Source organism: Aquarana catesbeiana, linkage group LG07 (genome assembly GCF_042186555.1).
Source record: "Aquarana catesbeiana isolate 2022-GZ linkage group LG07, ASM4218655v1, whole genome shotgun sequence".
Classification (NCBI taxonomy): Eukaryota; Metazoa; Chordata; class Amphibia; order Anura; family Ranidae; genus Aquarana; species Aquarana catesbeiana.
Window position 1 is genome coordinate 12,571,008 of NC_133330.1, and position 16,504 is coordinate 12,587,511.

The window sequence follows — 16,504 nt, forward strand, 5'->3', positions numbered from 1 at the left end:
CAGAGTCCCTCCTTGCATCAGGTGCCCCCAGCAGAGTCCCTCCTTGCATCAGGTGCCCCCAGCAGAGTCCCTCCTTGCATCAGGTGCCCCCAGCAGAGTCCCTCCTTGCATCAGGTGCCCCCAGCAGAGTCCCTCCTTGCATCAGGTGCCCCCAGCAGGGTCCCTCCTTGCATCAGGTGCCCCCAGCAGGGTCCCTCCTTGCATCAGGTGCCCCCAGCAGAGTCCCTCCTTGCATCAGGTGCCCCCAGCAGGGTCCCTCCTTGCATCAGGTGCCCCCCAGCAGGGTCCCCCTCTGCATCAGGTGCCCCCCAGCAGGGTCCCCCTCTGCATCAGGTGCCCCCCAGCAGGGTCCCCCTCTGCATCAGGTGCCCCCCAGCAGGGTCCCCCTTTGCATCAGGTGCCCCCCAGCAGGGTCCCTCCTTGCATCAGGTGCCCCCCAGCAGGGTCCCCCTCTGCATCAGGTGCCCCCCAGCAGGGTCCCCCTCTGCATCAGGTGCCCCCCAGCAGGGTCCCCCTCTGCATCAGGTGCCCCCCAGCAGGGTCCCCCTCTGCATCAGGTGCCCCCCAGCAGGGTCCCCCTTTGCATCAGGTGCCCCCCAGCAGGGTCCCCCTTTGCATCAGGTGCCCCCCAGCAGGGTCCCTCTTTGCATCAGGTGCCCCCCAGCAGGGTCCCTCTTTGCATCAGGTGCCCCCCAGCAGGGTCCCTCTTTGCATCAGGTGCCCCCAGCAGAGTCCCTCCTTGCATCAGGTGCCCCCAGCAGGGTCCCTCCTTGCATCAGGTGCCCCCAGCAGGGTCCCTCCTTGCATCAGGTGCCCCCAGCAGAGTCCCTCCTTGCATCAGGTGCCCCCAGCAGGGTCCCTCCTTGCATCAGGTGCCCCCCAGCAGGGTCCCCCTCTGCATCAGGTGCCCCCCAGCAGGGTCCCCCTCTGCATCAGGTGCCCCCCAGCAGGGTCCCCCTCTGCATCAGGTGCCCCCCAGCAGGGTCCCTCTTTGCATCAGGTGCCCCCCAGCAGGGTCCCTCCTTGCATCAGGTGCCCCCCAGCAGGGTCCCCCTCTGCATCAGGTGCCCCCCAGCAGGGTCCCCCTCTGCATCAGGTGCCCCCCAGCAGGGTCCCCCTCTGCATCAGGTGCCCCCCAGCAGGGTCCCCCTCTGCATCAGGTGCCCCCCAGCAGGGTCCCCCTTTGCATCAGGTGCCCCCCAGCAGGGTCCCCCTTTGCATCAGGTGCCCCCCAGCAGGGTCCCTCTTTGCATCAGGTGCCCCCCAGCAGGGTCCCTCTTTGCATCAGGTGCCCCCCAGCAGGGTCCCTCTTTGCATCAGGTGCCCCCCAGCCTCAGTTCTTACTTCAGTGTCCCAGGCAGAACCATAGTTACCCCCTCCCCCTGTACATAGTTAAGCCCCCTGTAAATAGTTAACCCCCCCCCCTCCTGTATATAGCTAACCCCCTTCTGTACATTAAAGTTAAATTGCTGCACTGAGACAAGAGCAGAAGGAACATGGCATGAGCGGCCGGCACCGTGTGTTCAGTGGAGAGGGGAGGGGCCGATCCGTGCAGCTAACCCCGGCTTCAGTATTGTGAGAGGAGAAGCCGATTCATTGGCTGCACGGATCGAGCCCCCTTCCTCTCTCCACTGAACACAAGGAGGAATGATCTAGCGGCTGCGCCGGCGGCCATTTTGTTGCATACACACGGTCACACAAATCGTATATGGTGGTGTTCTGCGCTTAGGACGGGCTTGTGACTGAACTGCAGCCCCCCAGATAAAGAAAGCCCCAAAGGTGCGATCCAGTAGTTATAAAATCTGAATTAGGGGATTGGCGCTGTTCACTAGTATGAGATAAAGAGATCCACTATAAACAAACTGCTACTCCAAGGAAAACATTTTACCCCAATTATAAATAAATGAAAAATGTAGCACAGTGTAAATGCTGTTAGAAAAATAAAAATAAGTGCTAGGAATGGTCACCAAAATGTGCAGACTACCCAAAGTAAAAAAGAATATAATACATAAAAAAATGGAACTCCAAACAATGAGTGATCGGTCAAGTGTGTGTAGAAAGTGGTTGTCAAAGTCCACTGAGAATGAATGATGTTTATGCAATAAAAAGTGCGATAAAAAATATAAGTGAGTTATACCTAAAAGTGGGGAAACACACTGTTGCCCACTATAAATAAGTGTGTATACTAGTGTAGCCAAATATTAAAAAATTATATTGTTTGAAAAAAATGTGTTGAAAAAAATGAAAAAACACAAAACAAAAATAAAAAACAAAATAAACATAGGAAAAAAACAAAGTCCAGGTACCACAAAATTGTAATCAAAAAGCAACACAAAAACAACAGGTGCCGTGAATATTAGTTCTGTCGTTCAGTAAAACAGTTCTAGTGCAACAGGCTAGTGCATCTTCAGAGGTTACAGGTAAGTCCGTCCCAATAGTTGTATACTGTCCAGGGTGGAGTCCCCTCTAGTGCCCCCACTCACCAGAGTGCCCAACCCCTGCAGGGGTAATGAGCATGTAGATCCAAATCTGATGATCCAATCGGTCGGTGTCCCCCTCACCACCTTTTATCACTTGTGTCACCAGATCGTTCTCAGAGGACATCCATCCGGAACAGTTATCATGTGCAGGGAAAAGAGAAGAGCCTCATAGTGTAATTCCGAAAGTAAATTTATTAAACTTAAGCTCACAACAGGAATAGATAAATAAAATCCGAAGATTAAAACAAATGGCACTCTGCCGGCTGACTCCACGTGAGAAGCCGCAGACAGAGCAGTGTAAGCGGCGTGCGTTCCACAGCCGTCTGCCGATGCCGGAAGTGCAGGACAACAACAAAAGGATAAAAAGACGTATGCGTACCAAGAGACCACGCCTTACGCGTTTCGTCATCAAGACGTCATCTGAGGCGCGGCCATCTTGGTACACCATACGTCTATAAATACTGCACGGAGGCGCCACGGAAGCCAATCGAAAAAAGTGGTGTATGACGAGCACATCCGCCCTGTTAATGAAAAATGGGAGGATTCGATGTAGTGCAAAATGGGAGATATGCTGTCGGACACCCCCTAGTGGGAGTTTAGGCAATAGATAATAGGTTCCAGGTAAAATGAGAAAGAGCGCCTCCGTGTGTACCAATAACTTAATGTCACCATTTTAACAAAACAATCCATACTACAACGAAATAGATATCTAATATATAATACAGAAATCCATGTAGCAGAAGGGAAATGAAAAAAATGAAAAAAGGAAGGGCCTTATCAATACAAATAATATAATGTCATATACACCAGATCATATATATAATGCCATAATGTAAAGACTGGCCTATTAATGAGATGCCTGTATATAAATACTCATGAGTAAAAACATATATAAATATTCATAAAAAACACATATAAATGGTCATCAAAAACTATCTTAAACATTTTTTCAGAAAATTCTTTGATACAAAAAGATTGTTCTAAATATCCCTAGTTCCACAACACGTTAGACAATTAAGTAGATTATAAAAATAAAAATAAAAATAAACAGGCAGAATAAAACAAGAATAAAAATAGAAGGTTAAAAACGGATACCATATAAGATAAAAATCAAAAAAAATTTTTTTCAAGATAAAAAACCGGAGAGAATATGGTCGAAAATGATTATAATATTTCTAATGTGAGGCCTGGGACATGCCATATGAAAAGTGTGCAACCAGGCTCCGGATACCAAGGGATGTGCCCTTGGATCCAAGTCTGGGATCATATATACAGCAACATTACCATCCACATCCAAAAACATATTTAGTGTATGAGTAAAGGAAAGATACTATAGCTTTAAAAAATATATATGAATGGGATACACCATAGAGTAAGATTTAGTTAGGAAGGGGGAACATAGGTGCCCAAAGTACACTAGCTATCTCACGTGACACATATTGTGCTATAATAAGAACCAGAAGGGAGGAATATAGTCATGGACCCTATATAATTATATACATGTCATACTGTATGCCGTAAACGGAAGGGATGAGGTGGAGTCCCTATGTGCGTATGGATATTAAAAATTAGATAAAAAACAGTTAAGATCGATGTCCACATTAAGTCCTCTAGGGACCAGACTGTCCAAACGGTATATCCATCTAGTTTCGTTTTGGGATATCAACACCTTCTTACTCCCCCCCCTCCAATTATCCTTGATCGTGTCTATACCGTAAAACACCAAACCCGATGGATCTCTATGATGGAACTCGTCAAAGTGCCTGGAAAGGTTATGCTTAGGAAACCCCTTTCTTATATTAGTAATGTGCTCCCTAATACGCACACGTAGGGGTCTCGTGGTCCTGCCCACATATTGTTTCCGACAGGGACACTCAATGACGTAGGTCACATGGGTGGTGTTACACGTGATCAATTCTCTAATGTCAAACTCTGTACCTTTTCTAGAAAAGAAAGAGGACCTTTTCTTCGGTTGCTTTTTGCTAACCCGACATCCCAGACAATTCTGGCATCTATAAAAGCCTTTAAGGCCTGAGAACAGCTTAATGTTTTTAGGAGGGTCTATAACATTATGTACCAATTGGTTCCTGAGGGTAGGGGCCCTTCTGTAAATAAACCGTGGTTTTCTGGTAAGAATGTTCCCCAGCGTTCTGTCAGATTTTAAAATGGGCCAATATTTCCTCACTATATGTTCTATATTCCTGTATTGAGTGTTAAAACCCGTGATAAAAGCTATGTCCCCTGGCAAGTCCCTTTGCGTGTTGTTTCCCTTAGTGACTAAGAGGGAATCCCGGTCCAGATTCATTATCTCATTTTTCAGTTGCCGTAGGGAATCGATATGGTAACCCTTATCAGTGAATTTTTTAATCAACATATCAGATTGTTCACAATAATCCTCAACATTCCGACAATTCCTCCTTATTCTCAACAGCTGTCCCTTAGGGATGTTATCTTTCCATTTGGGGTGGTGACAGCTGGAGATGGGTATATACCCATTACGATCGGTGGTTTTGAAGTATGTTTTCGTGAACAATTCATCCCCTTCCTTAAAAATTTGAAGGTCCAGATAATCAATCGTGTAAAAGTCCGATTTTCCAGTAAGCGCGATGCCAAAAGTGTTCTGATTAAGTTCATCAAGAAATTTTTGAAATGTGTCCGGGTTGCCTTCCCATAGAATGATGACATCATCGATGTAGCGGCGGTAAAATTTAATTTCTGGTCTCGATATCCCATATATGTAGCGTTCTTCCAACATGTCCATAAATAAATTCGCCACACTGGGGGCGTATTTAGCCCCCATGGCTACCCCTTTTTTCTGAACATAGAACTCTTTCTTATACCAGAAATAGTTGCTCTCCATGGCCAGCTCCAATCCTTCCAGAATAAATTCAATCTGTTCATGTCTTAATTTAGATCTTTCATGCAAAGCTTTTTTTACCCCTCTCAGTCCGTCTTTCTGAGAAATACTCGTATACAGGGAATTCACATCTATGGTGGCCAATAGCCATTGGCCACTCCCTGAAATAGTTTTTAATTCATTAATCAACTGGGTGCTATCCCTAAGATAAGACTTCCCTTCCACCACTAGGGGTTTCAGGAATTGATCAATATATTCCCCCAATCTAGAGAATAGGGAGTCCACTCCACTTATAATAGGCCTCCCCGGTGGTTTGTTCAGTCTTTTATGTATTTTGGGCAGATGGTATATGACCGGGGTTTTGGTGGATTCGGGAATCAAATATTGAGCCTCTTTCTTATTAAGAATACCTGCTTCCAACCCTTTCTTTACGAATTTCTTCAGTTTCTTCTTATATTGTAACTTAGGGTTATGTTTCAGTTTGTTGTAGGTATTTTCTACTTTCAGTAGGTTTTCCATCTCTTCCTCATAATCCTCTTTCTTCAAAATGACTAGTCCACCCCCCTTGTCGGCAGGTCGTATCACCACTTGCTTCTTTTGACCGATTTCTTTAATGGTTTTCCAAATGTGGATGCTTCTTGACTTCTTAGTTTTCATTTTGGCCAGGTCATTCTCCACCATACGCTTAAAAGCCCCTATACACTGATCCCCTGGAACTTTGGGATTAAAAATTGAATTATTTTTAAGATGGGTATGGCTGTAGACTTCTGGTTCGGGTGGGGGGGTGGGCTTATTATTCAGAGCAAAGTGCTTTTTTATCTTCAGTTTTCTGATAAATTTCTGTAGGTCAATGTATACCTCAAATTTATCGATGCTTTTCTCGGGTGCGTACTTAAGTCCAAGATCCAATATCTTGAGTTCCTCTCTTGAAAAAACTGCCTCACTAAGATTAAAGATGCCCTGGCCTAATATACCCTTCTCCTTTTTCTTCCTCCCTCCTCGTTTTCCTCTTGTCTGTTTCTTCCGTACTCTCTGTATGCCTGTTCCGGTTCCCTCTCTGTATTCCTGTTCTCTCCAATCCCCGCATTCCTCCGTGGGTATAGAGGTAATGGATGACCCGGATGACCATTCACCCCCTGTGTTCTGTATGTACCCATGGGTCCATCCCCTCTTCTTCGAGTGTCGTAGGGTTCTGCCTGTGTTCCTCTCCAACCTGGACGCCGATACTGTACTCTCGCGTTCCATCTCCCAGGTGGTCTGTCCCTGGGTCTCCCCTGAAAAAAATCCCTACCCCCTGGGTTTTGTCTCGTGTTCCTAGGGCCCCAGTGTGGTGAGTACGGTCTCATCTCTCTGATGGGGGAGAACCTATTATGGGTCGGAACGTTGTACCGTGGGGTGCCTGGTGACCTCCCATAAGAATGCTCATCTCTACTGCCTTCATATCCCCGAGTATAAATCGGAGTCCTCGGTATTTCACCCCCTCTGATAGGAGGTATATGTTCAAATCTAGTCTGTCTTGGGATATTCTGGTTGGGTATTTCCATCCTATCCTCATCCTCACTGGAATTCTCATCCAGCGAAATTACATCGGGGTCTTCATTCATCATTTCATTATCCGTCTGCCATTTATAAACTTTCCGGTTGGTGTAGTCCAAAACATCCCTTTTAAACTTCTTTTGTTTTTTGGCTTGAATCTCTAGATCATATTTTTTAATGATCTCTTGCAGTTCCTTCTCCTTGGTTTTGTAGTCACTTTGGTTGCTATATGGTTGTAAAAGGGCTTTGATATTACTAATATTAGTTTCAATACCTCGTAATTTTAATTGTCTTCTTTTGACTATATTGCTTAAAAGTTCCTTTTCACATTTAGCAAAAAACGCAAACCACTCTTCCATGAGTCCAGAGTCATTAAGGCCGTCATTGGGATTAAGGTCCCACCTCAACCTCCTAGGAGTCATGTTTTCTCCTATATAAGTCTCAAGTGTGGCAACATCCCACCATACCCTGAGCTGTTTCTCTAGTATTCTTAATAAGAAAGAGGCTCAATATTTGATTCCCGAATCCACCAAAACCCCGGTCATATACCATCTGCCCAAAATACATAAAAGACTGAACAAACCACCGGGGAGGCCTATTATAAGTGGAGTGGACTCCCTATTCTCTAGATTGGGGGAATATATTGATCAATTCCTGAAACCCCTAGTGGTGGAAGGGAAGTCTTATCTTAGGGATAGCACCCAGTTGATTAATGAATTAAAAACTATTTCAGGGAGTGGCCAATGGCTATTGGCCACCATAGATGTGAATTCCCTGTATACGAGTATTTCTCAGAAAGACGGACTGAGAGGGGTAAAAAAAGCTTTGCATGAAAGATCTAAATTAAGACATGAACAGATTGAATTTATTCTGGAAGGATTGGAGCTGGCCATGGAGAGCAACTATTTCTGGTATAAGAAAGAGTTCTATGTTCAGAAAAAAGGGGTAGCCATGGGGGCTAAATACGCCCCCAGTGTGGCGAATTTATTTATGGACATGTTGGAAGAACGCTACATATATGGGATATCGAGACCAGAAATTAAATTTTACCGCCGCTACATCGATGATGTCATCATTCTATGGGAAGGCAACCCGGACACATTTCAAAAATTTCTTGATGAACTTAATCAGAACACTTTTGGCATCGCGCTTACTGGAAAATCGGACTTTTACACGATTGATTATCTGGACCTTCAAATTTTTAAGGAAGGGGATGAATTGTTCACGAAAACATACTTCAAAACCACCGATCGTAATGGGTATATACCCATCTCCAGCTGTCACCACCCCAAATGGAAAGATAACATCCCTAAGGGACAGCTGTTGAGAATAAGGAGGAATTGTCGGAATGTTGAGGATTATTGTGAACAATCTGATATGTTGATTAAAAAATTCACTGATAAGGGTTACCATATCGATTCCCTACGGCAACTGAAAAATGAGATAATGAATCTGGACCGGGATTCCCTCTTAGTCACTAAGGGAAACAACACGCAAAGGGACTTGCCAGGGGACATAGCTTTTATCACGGGTTTTAACACTCAATACAGGAATATAGAACATATAGTGAGGAAATATTGGCCCATTTTAAAATCTGACAGAACGCTGGGGAACATTCTTACCAGAAAACCACGGTTTATTTACAGAAGGGCCCCTACCCTCAGGAACCAATTGGTACATAATGTTATAGACCCTCCTAAAAACATTAAGCTGTTCTCAGGCCTTAAAGGCTTTTATAGATGCCAGAATTGTCTGGGATGTCGGGTTAGCAAAAAGCAACCGAAGAAAAGGTCCTCTTTCTTTTCTAGAAAAGGTACAGAGTTTGACATTAGAGAATTGATCACGTGTAACACCACCCATGTGACCTACGTCATTGAGTGTCCCTGTCGGAAACAATATGTGGGCAGGACCACGAGACCCCTACGTGTGCGTATTAGGGAGCACATTACTAATATAAGAAAGGGGTTTCCTAAGCATAACCTTTCCAGGCACTTTGACGAGTTCCATCATAGAGATCCATCGGGTTTGGTGTTTTACGGTATAGACACGATCAAGGATAATTGGAGGGGGGGGAGTAAGAAGGTGTTGATATCCCAAAACGAAACTAGATGGATATACCGTTTGGACAGTCTGGTCCCTAGAGGACTTAATGTGGACATCGATCTTAACTGTTTTTTATCTAATTTTTAATATCCATACGCACATAGGGACTCCACCTCATCCCTTCCGTTTACGGCATACAGTATGACATGTATATAATTATATAGGGTCCATGACTATATTCCTCCCTTCTGGTTCTTATTATAGCACAATATGTGTCACGTGAGATAGCTAGTGTACTTTGGGCACCTATGTTCCCCCTTCCTAACTAAATCTTACTCTATGGTGTATCCCATTCATATATATTTTTTAAAGCTATAGTATCTTTCCTTTACTCATACACTAAATATGTTTTTGGATGTGGATGGTAATGTTGCTGTATATATGATCCCAGACTTGGATCCAAGGGCACATCCCTTGGTATCCGGAGCCTGGTTGCACACTTTTCATATGGCATGTCCCAGGCCTCACATTAGAAATATTATAATCATTTTCGACCATATTCTCTCCGGTTTTTTATCTTGAAAAAAATTTTTTTTGATTTTTATCTTATATGGTATCCGTTTTTAACCTTCTATTTTTATTCTTGTTTTATTCTGCCTGTTTATTTTTATTTTTATTTTTATAATCTACTTAATTGTCTAACGTGTTGTGGAACTAGGGATATTTAGAACAATCTTTTTGTATCAAAGAATTTTCTGAAAAAATGTTTAAGATAGTTTTTGATGACCATTTATATGTGTTTTTTATGAATATTTATATATGTTTTTACTCATGAGTATTTATATACAGGCATCTCATTAATAGGCCAGTCTTTACATTATGGCATTATATATATGATCTGGTGTATATGACATTATATTATTTGTATTGATAAGGCCCTTCCTTTTTTCATTTTTTTCATTTCCCTTCTGCTACATGGATTTCTGTATTATATATTAGATATCTATTTCGTTGTAGTATGGATTGTTTTGTTAAAATGGTGACATTAAGTTATTGGTACACACGGAGGCGCTCTTTCTCATTTTACCTGGAACCTATTATCTATTGCCTAAACTCCCACTAGGGGGTGTCCGACAGCATATCTCCCATTTTGCACTACATCGAATCCTCCCATTTTTCATTAACAGGGCGGATGTGCTCGTCATACACCACTTTTTTCGATTGGCTTCCGTGGCGCCTCCGTGCAGTATTTATAGACGTATGGTGTACCAAGATGGCCGCGCCTCAGATGACGTCTTGATGACGAAACGCGTAAGGCGTGGTCTCTTGGTACGCATACGTCTTTTTATCCTTTCGTTGTTGTCCTGCACTTCCGGCATCGGCAGACGGCTGTGGAACGCACGCCGCTTACACTGCTCTGTCTGCGGCTTCTCACGTGGAGTCAGCCGGCAGAGTGCCATTTGTTTTAATCTTCGGATTTTATTTATCTATTCCTGTTGTGAGCTTAAGTTTAATAAATTTACTTTCGGAATTACACTATGAGGCTCTTCTCTTTTCCCTGCACATGATAACTGTTCCGGATGGATGTCCTCTGAGAACGATCTGGTGACACAAGTGATAAAAGGTGGTGAGGGGGACACCGACCGATTGGATCATCAGATTTGGATCTACATGCTCATTACCCCTGCAGGGGTTGGGCACTCTGGTGAGTGGGGGCACTAGAGGGGACTCCACCCTGGACAGTATACAACTATTGGGACGGACTTACCTGTAACCTCTGAAGATGCACTAGCCTGTTGCACTAGAACTGTTTTACTGAACGACAGAACTAATATTCACGGCACCTGTTGTTTTTGTGTTGCTTTTTGATTACAATTTTGTGGTACCTGGACTTTGTTTTTTTCCTATGTTTATTTTGTTTTTTATTTTTGTTTTGTGTTTTTTCATTTTTTTCAACACATTTTTTTCAAACAATATAATTTTTTAATATTTGGCTACACTAGTATACACACTTATTTATAGTGGGCAACAGTGTGTTTCCCCACTTTTAGGTATAACTCACTTATATTTTTTATCGCACTTTTTATTGCATAAACATCATTCATTCTCAGTGGACTTTGACAACCACTTTCTACACACACTTGACCGATCACTCATTGTTTGGAGTTCCATTTTTTTATGTATTATATTCTTTTTTACTTTGGGTAGTCTGCACATTTTGGTGACCATTCCTAGCACTTATTTTTATTTTTCTAACAGCATTTACACTGTGCTACATTTTTCATTTATTTATAATTGGGGTAAAATGTTTTCCTTGGAGTAGCAGTTTGTTTATAGTGGATCTCTTTATCTCATACTAGTGAACAGCGCCAATCCCCTAATTACGGTCACACAAATGTTGTCGGAAATTGCGAATGTCAAGAACGCAGTGACATACAAGGTGTATGACGAGCCGAGAAAAAATACGTTTAATAGCCAGTGCGGCTCTTCTGCTTGATTCTGAGCATGCGTGGAATTTTGTGCGTCGGATTTGTCTACACACGCTTGGAATTTCCGACAACAATTTTTGTTGTCGGAAAATTTGAGATCCATCTCTCAAACATTTGTTGTCGGAAATTCCGTCAGCACATGTCCGATGGAGCCTACACACTCACATCGAACATTTGTTGTCGGAAATTCCGACCATGTGTAGTAATTCTTATTATCTCCCCCCCCCCCCCACACCATCCCAGTATAAATGTAGTTAATTTCTTGGGATGGCTGGCAAGGATTTGGGCTGGCCACTCCTTGCGCAAAGTGTCACTCCGGTGACAAGTGTTTGGCACTTGTACACGGGCACTTATGGCACTGCTACAAAAAAGTAAGTACAGACATTAATGTTCAACACCTATTTTACAGGAAGTTCCCCTTCATCCTCTAACTTTCCTCAGCCTTCCTTCTATTCCCCTCTCCCAACCTCCCAACATGCTAACACTAATCTTTGTTATAACGTCCTCTCTCCTCAAACTCTCATTTCTTTACCCCCCCTCTCCAGCCCGCAAACCGTACATATCTCTCTGTATTCTGCCCACTCAATATTACTGCACTTATCACCTCCTGCTCATTCTAAGCCCACACATTATAACCACTTCCACTCCACTACAGCATCTGCCCTCCTATAAATCCCACTCCCGCCTTACCACCCTCACCCTCCTACTACTCCTAATGTCTGGGGACATCGCACCAAACCCCGGCCCTCCCACACCCAATTCCCAATGCCAAAATTGGCTGTCTACCTCCTCCAACAGTAGTCATAACTCCCACCTTCTCATCCCAATTCCCCTGATTCCACAAGTCAGCCCCCATCTTTCATGTGCCCTCTGGAATGCCCGCTCAGTCTTCAACAAACTAGCTTCTGTTAATGACCTTTTCCTCTCCAAATCCCTTAATCTATTTGCTATTACTGAAATCTGGCTCAAAGGAATTTGACACTACCTCTCCAGCTGCTCTGTCACACAGTGGCCTCCTCTGGACTCACTCCACCAGACCCAGTGGACGAAAAAGAGGGGGTGTCAGTCTTCTCCTCTCCCCATAATACACCTTCCAGGTTCATCCCACACCTCCCTCTCTTTCCCCCTGCTCTACTTAACCTAACCTCCTCTTTTAACCTAACACAATGGACAAAAACCACCACTCACTCCAACTGCAACACTGTCGACCTCATATTATCCCATCACCGCACTCCCTGCAACCTCTCTAACACCCCCTTTCCTCTCTCTGATCACAACCTTATCTGTTTCACACTCTCCTTGTCTTCTACCTCCCATGCTGCCAACCCACAAACCACTACCCGCAGGAACCTTCGCAACCTCAACCCTTCTCTTCTTCACTCTGCTACTGATGGCCTTTATGACAAAATCACACCCCTGTCCTGCCCAGACCTAACCATTTCCATCTACAACAACACGCTGTCATCCACCCTAGATGTACTTGCTCCTCTTTCTACACGCAGAACCAGGCCCCATCTGTCACAACCCTGACAAATAGATGATATCAGAAGTCTCAAGAGATGCAGTCGTGCTCTTGAGCGATCATGGCGTAAATCTAAATCCCTGCAAGACTTTACCCTCTACAAATCTGCCATTCTCAAATACAGCTCCTGCCTCCACACTGCTAAACAAACCTACTACAACACTCTCTTTTCTACCCTTAATTCCTTGCTTCACCCTCCACTGCCCCCACCCACCAACTTGCTTACCGCTCAACTGATTGTCAACCATTTAAAAAGCAAAATTGTCACAATTCACAAGAATATGCAGCAAGATATTCAGCATTGAACTTCCTCCCCTACCCAACACATCAGGTCCAACACCACACTCAATACTTTCCTCCTTCTGCCCATTTACCACCGATAAAGTTGATAAACTCCTCTCCATGGCCCACCTCACTACCTGTCCCCTGGACCCTGTCCCCTCACAATTACTGCGACCACCTTCCCGCTCTATCCTAACCTTCCTATCCCACATCTTTAACCTCTTCCTCTACTCCGGCACCTTTCCTTCCCCACTCAAACACGCACTTGTTACCCCCATACTTAAAAAACCCTTACTAGACCCCACCTGTTTGAATAACTTAAGACCTATCTCCCTGCTCCCCTTTGCTTCCAAGATCATCGAACGCCTTGTCCATGACCGAATGATTCGCTACCTCACGGACAACAACTTTCTCGACCCCCCTACAGTCCGGCTTCCGCCCACAACATTCTACTGAAACTGCCTTACTAAAACTCACCAATGACCTACTAGCTGCTAAAACCAATGGCCATTACTCCATACTCATACTCTTAGACCTCTCTGCTGCCTTCGACACAGTTGACCACCTGCTCCTCCTCAACAAATTACACTCCCTTGGCCTCCGTGATTCTGCTTTATCCTGGTTCACCTCCTACCTATCTCAGCACACTTTCAGTGTCACTTACAACTCTATCTCCTCCACTCCCCTTCCTCTTTCCGTTGGGGTACCCCAAGGCTCCGTCCTTGGGCCCCTCCTATTCTTGCTCTATACCTCTTCCCTGGGCCAGTTAATAACCTCCCATGGCTTCCAATACCACCTCTATGTCGATGACACCCACAATATATAACTCCACTCCTCAACTCACACCCTCGATCTCCTCACAGATCTCAAACTTACTGAATGATATATCGGTATGGATGTCACACCACTTCCTCAAACTCAATCTTTCTAAAACTGAGCTTGTCATATTTCCTCCTTCGCTGTCCCCCCCATGACTTTACTATTAGGATCAACAACACAACTATTGGTCCCTCCACACATGGCAGGGTCCTGTGTGCAATCCTTGACTCTGACCTCTCCTTCAGCCCCCACATTCAATCACTGGCTAAATCCTGCCACCTTAACCTCCGCAACATTTCCAGAATTCGACCCTTCCTGACTAATGACACCACAAAGCAACTTATTCACTCCTTGAATTTTTCCCGCCTTGACTTCTGCAACTCTCCTTAATGGACTACCCTTAAGCAGGCTATCCCCCCCTTCAGTCTATTATGAATACTGCTGCTAGACTAATACACCTCACTAATCGATCCGTGACTGCTGCCCCTCTCTGCCAGTCCCATTATTGGCTTCCCCTACCCCACTATATAAAATTCTAAATGCTAACCACAACATACAAGGCCATCCACAACATCGCTCACAGCTACATCACCAACCTCATCTGCAGATATCGCCCAAATCGTCCCCTCCGCTCCTTCCAGGACCTCCTGCTCTCTAGCTCCCTTGTTACCTCCTCCCATGCTCGCTTTCAGAACTTCTCCAGAGCTTATCCCATCCTCTGGAACTCCCTACCCCGGTATGTCCAATCGGCCCCTAACCTGTCCACCTTTAGGACATCCCTTAAAACTCACTTATTCAGGAAAGCCTATCCCACACCCACCTAACAACTGTCCCCGAGCCACCCCCATCAAATCATTCTCCGCAGCTATTACCTTTTGTACCACCCCACCCTCCCTTTAGAATGTAAGCTCTACGAGCCGGGCCCTCCTGTCCGTTCTGTATTGAACTGCACTGTAATTTTGCTGTTCCCCCTCTACATTGTAAAGCAATGCCTAAACTGTTGGTGCTATATAAATCTCGTATAATAATAATTCTGGGTGACAGATACACCATCCTCATCAGTGGCGGCTGGTGCTCAAAATTTTTTGGGGGGGCGCAAACAAACAAAAAAAAAACAATTACAGCCTCACTGTGCCCATCAAACGCTCCCACTTTGCCATCGAATGCTGCCACTGTGCCCCCCGCCCCCGAGCGGCAAACATTTTCCTCCATGTCCTTGATGTCTTCTCCCGTCCTCTCCTATGATTGGACGCCTGATAGGCATCCAATCACAATGCCTGCCGTTTCAGCCAATCAGCTGACAGGTAACAGACCCGAGCACCTGATTGGCGGACAGGCGGGTTCAGTGTTAGGAAAGCAAATATTCATTCACTTTTCTAACACAGCTGAGTGAACTGCGAACGCCAAGCATGGCGCTCGCTGGTTACCTTTTTCGATGCCTATTAGAGCCTATGGCTCTAAGCAGGTGCTTAAAAAAAATACCTTGCCGCTGTAATTCAGGTGCCCGGGGCCCGGAAATGGGCCCAGGCCTGAATAGGGGGTGGCAGCAGCAGCCATAGATAGCTTCATGCATTGCATGAAGCTATCTATTGATTATAGAGGGGTGGCAGGAGAGAGGGGGCGGTGCCTGTGCGCCCTTACGGACGCACCGCCACTGGTCCTCATAGGTCCTGTCAATAAAACATTGCAGCACAGAAGCACATCCCTCCATTTTTTCCTTCCATTAACAATTTTCTGCAACACAAAAGTGGAGAGTACATAAAATAAGCTACATGTACATATCATATTATGGAAATATATTTTTGTTGAAATGAACGGTATGGTAAAGTCTTTGTCTCTATGGCCAACACTCATTGACTTTTTATAGTCCAGCAAGCTGACACTGTGCCACCTCTTTTCTTACAGATTTGCTTCCAGTATGAACAAGACAAGATCATTATACAATTACCTACCGGAAATCCTCTCTCCTTTCCAATCCGCTTTCCCACAATGGGGACCCCATACTTGGCCATGAAAAACCTCCATCTCAAGTCCGTCATAGTAACATAAAGAACCCCGCAATAGAGGAGCTGTTTGTTCCACGTGTCCATATCCAGGTTCTGTGAAAATGGCCATAGTGGATCAAAAAGAAAAAAATTCTTTAATCCTGCTTTGTAACCCCCTCCCTCCAATCTGCATCCTTGCTGCTCATGTAATCATACTTTGTGCTTTTACTTTACTACATTTCAAATAAAATCCAGTGAGCTCTATTGTGTCTGATCAATCCAATCATTTTATTTTTTAGCGTCAAACTGACTTTGGATTGATTGCTGTAGTCCGGGGTCAGCAACCAGTAGATCGCAGACAGGTGACTGGTAGATCTCAGTCTGGTAGATCATCATTCCAGAGCATCAGAGTGCAATGCAGAGGGACTACTTGTAAAGTTGGAGGTGTAGTAGGGAGCCGCATAAGTCGATGGCTCCTCTGTAGTGCCAGT

The 16,504-nt window shown here is 44.7% G+C and overlaps 1 protein-coding gene across 2 annotated transcripts in view; it reads left to right on the top strand.

The window, feature by feature from the left end:
• Positions 1-16,277, top strand: part of LOC141102689 (galectin-1-like) — a 34,896-nt gene extending 18,619 nt beyond the window's left edge. For both annotated transcript variants that reach the window (XM_073591608.1, XM_073591609.1), the window contains one exon: positions 15,934-16,277. In XM_073591608.1, coding sequence (XP_073447709.1) covers positions 15,934-16,077 — 144 coding nt within the window. In that variant the 3' untranslated portion in view covers positions 16,078-16,277. The remainder of the gene's footprint in view (positions 1-15,933) is intronic.
• Positions 16,278-16,504: the final 227 nt, after the last annotated feature.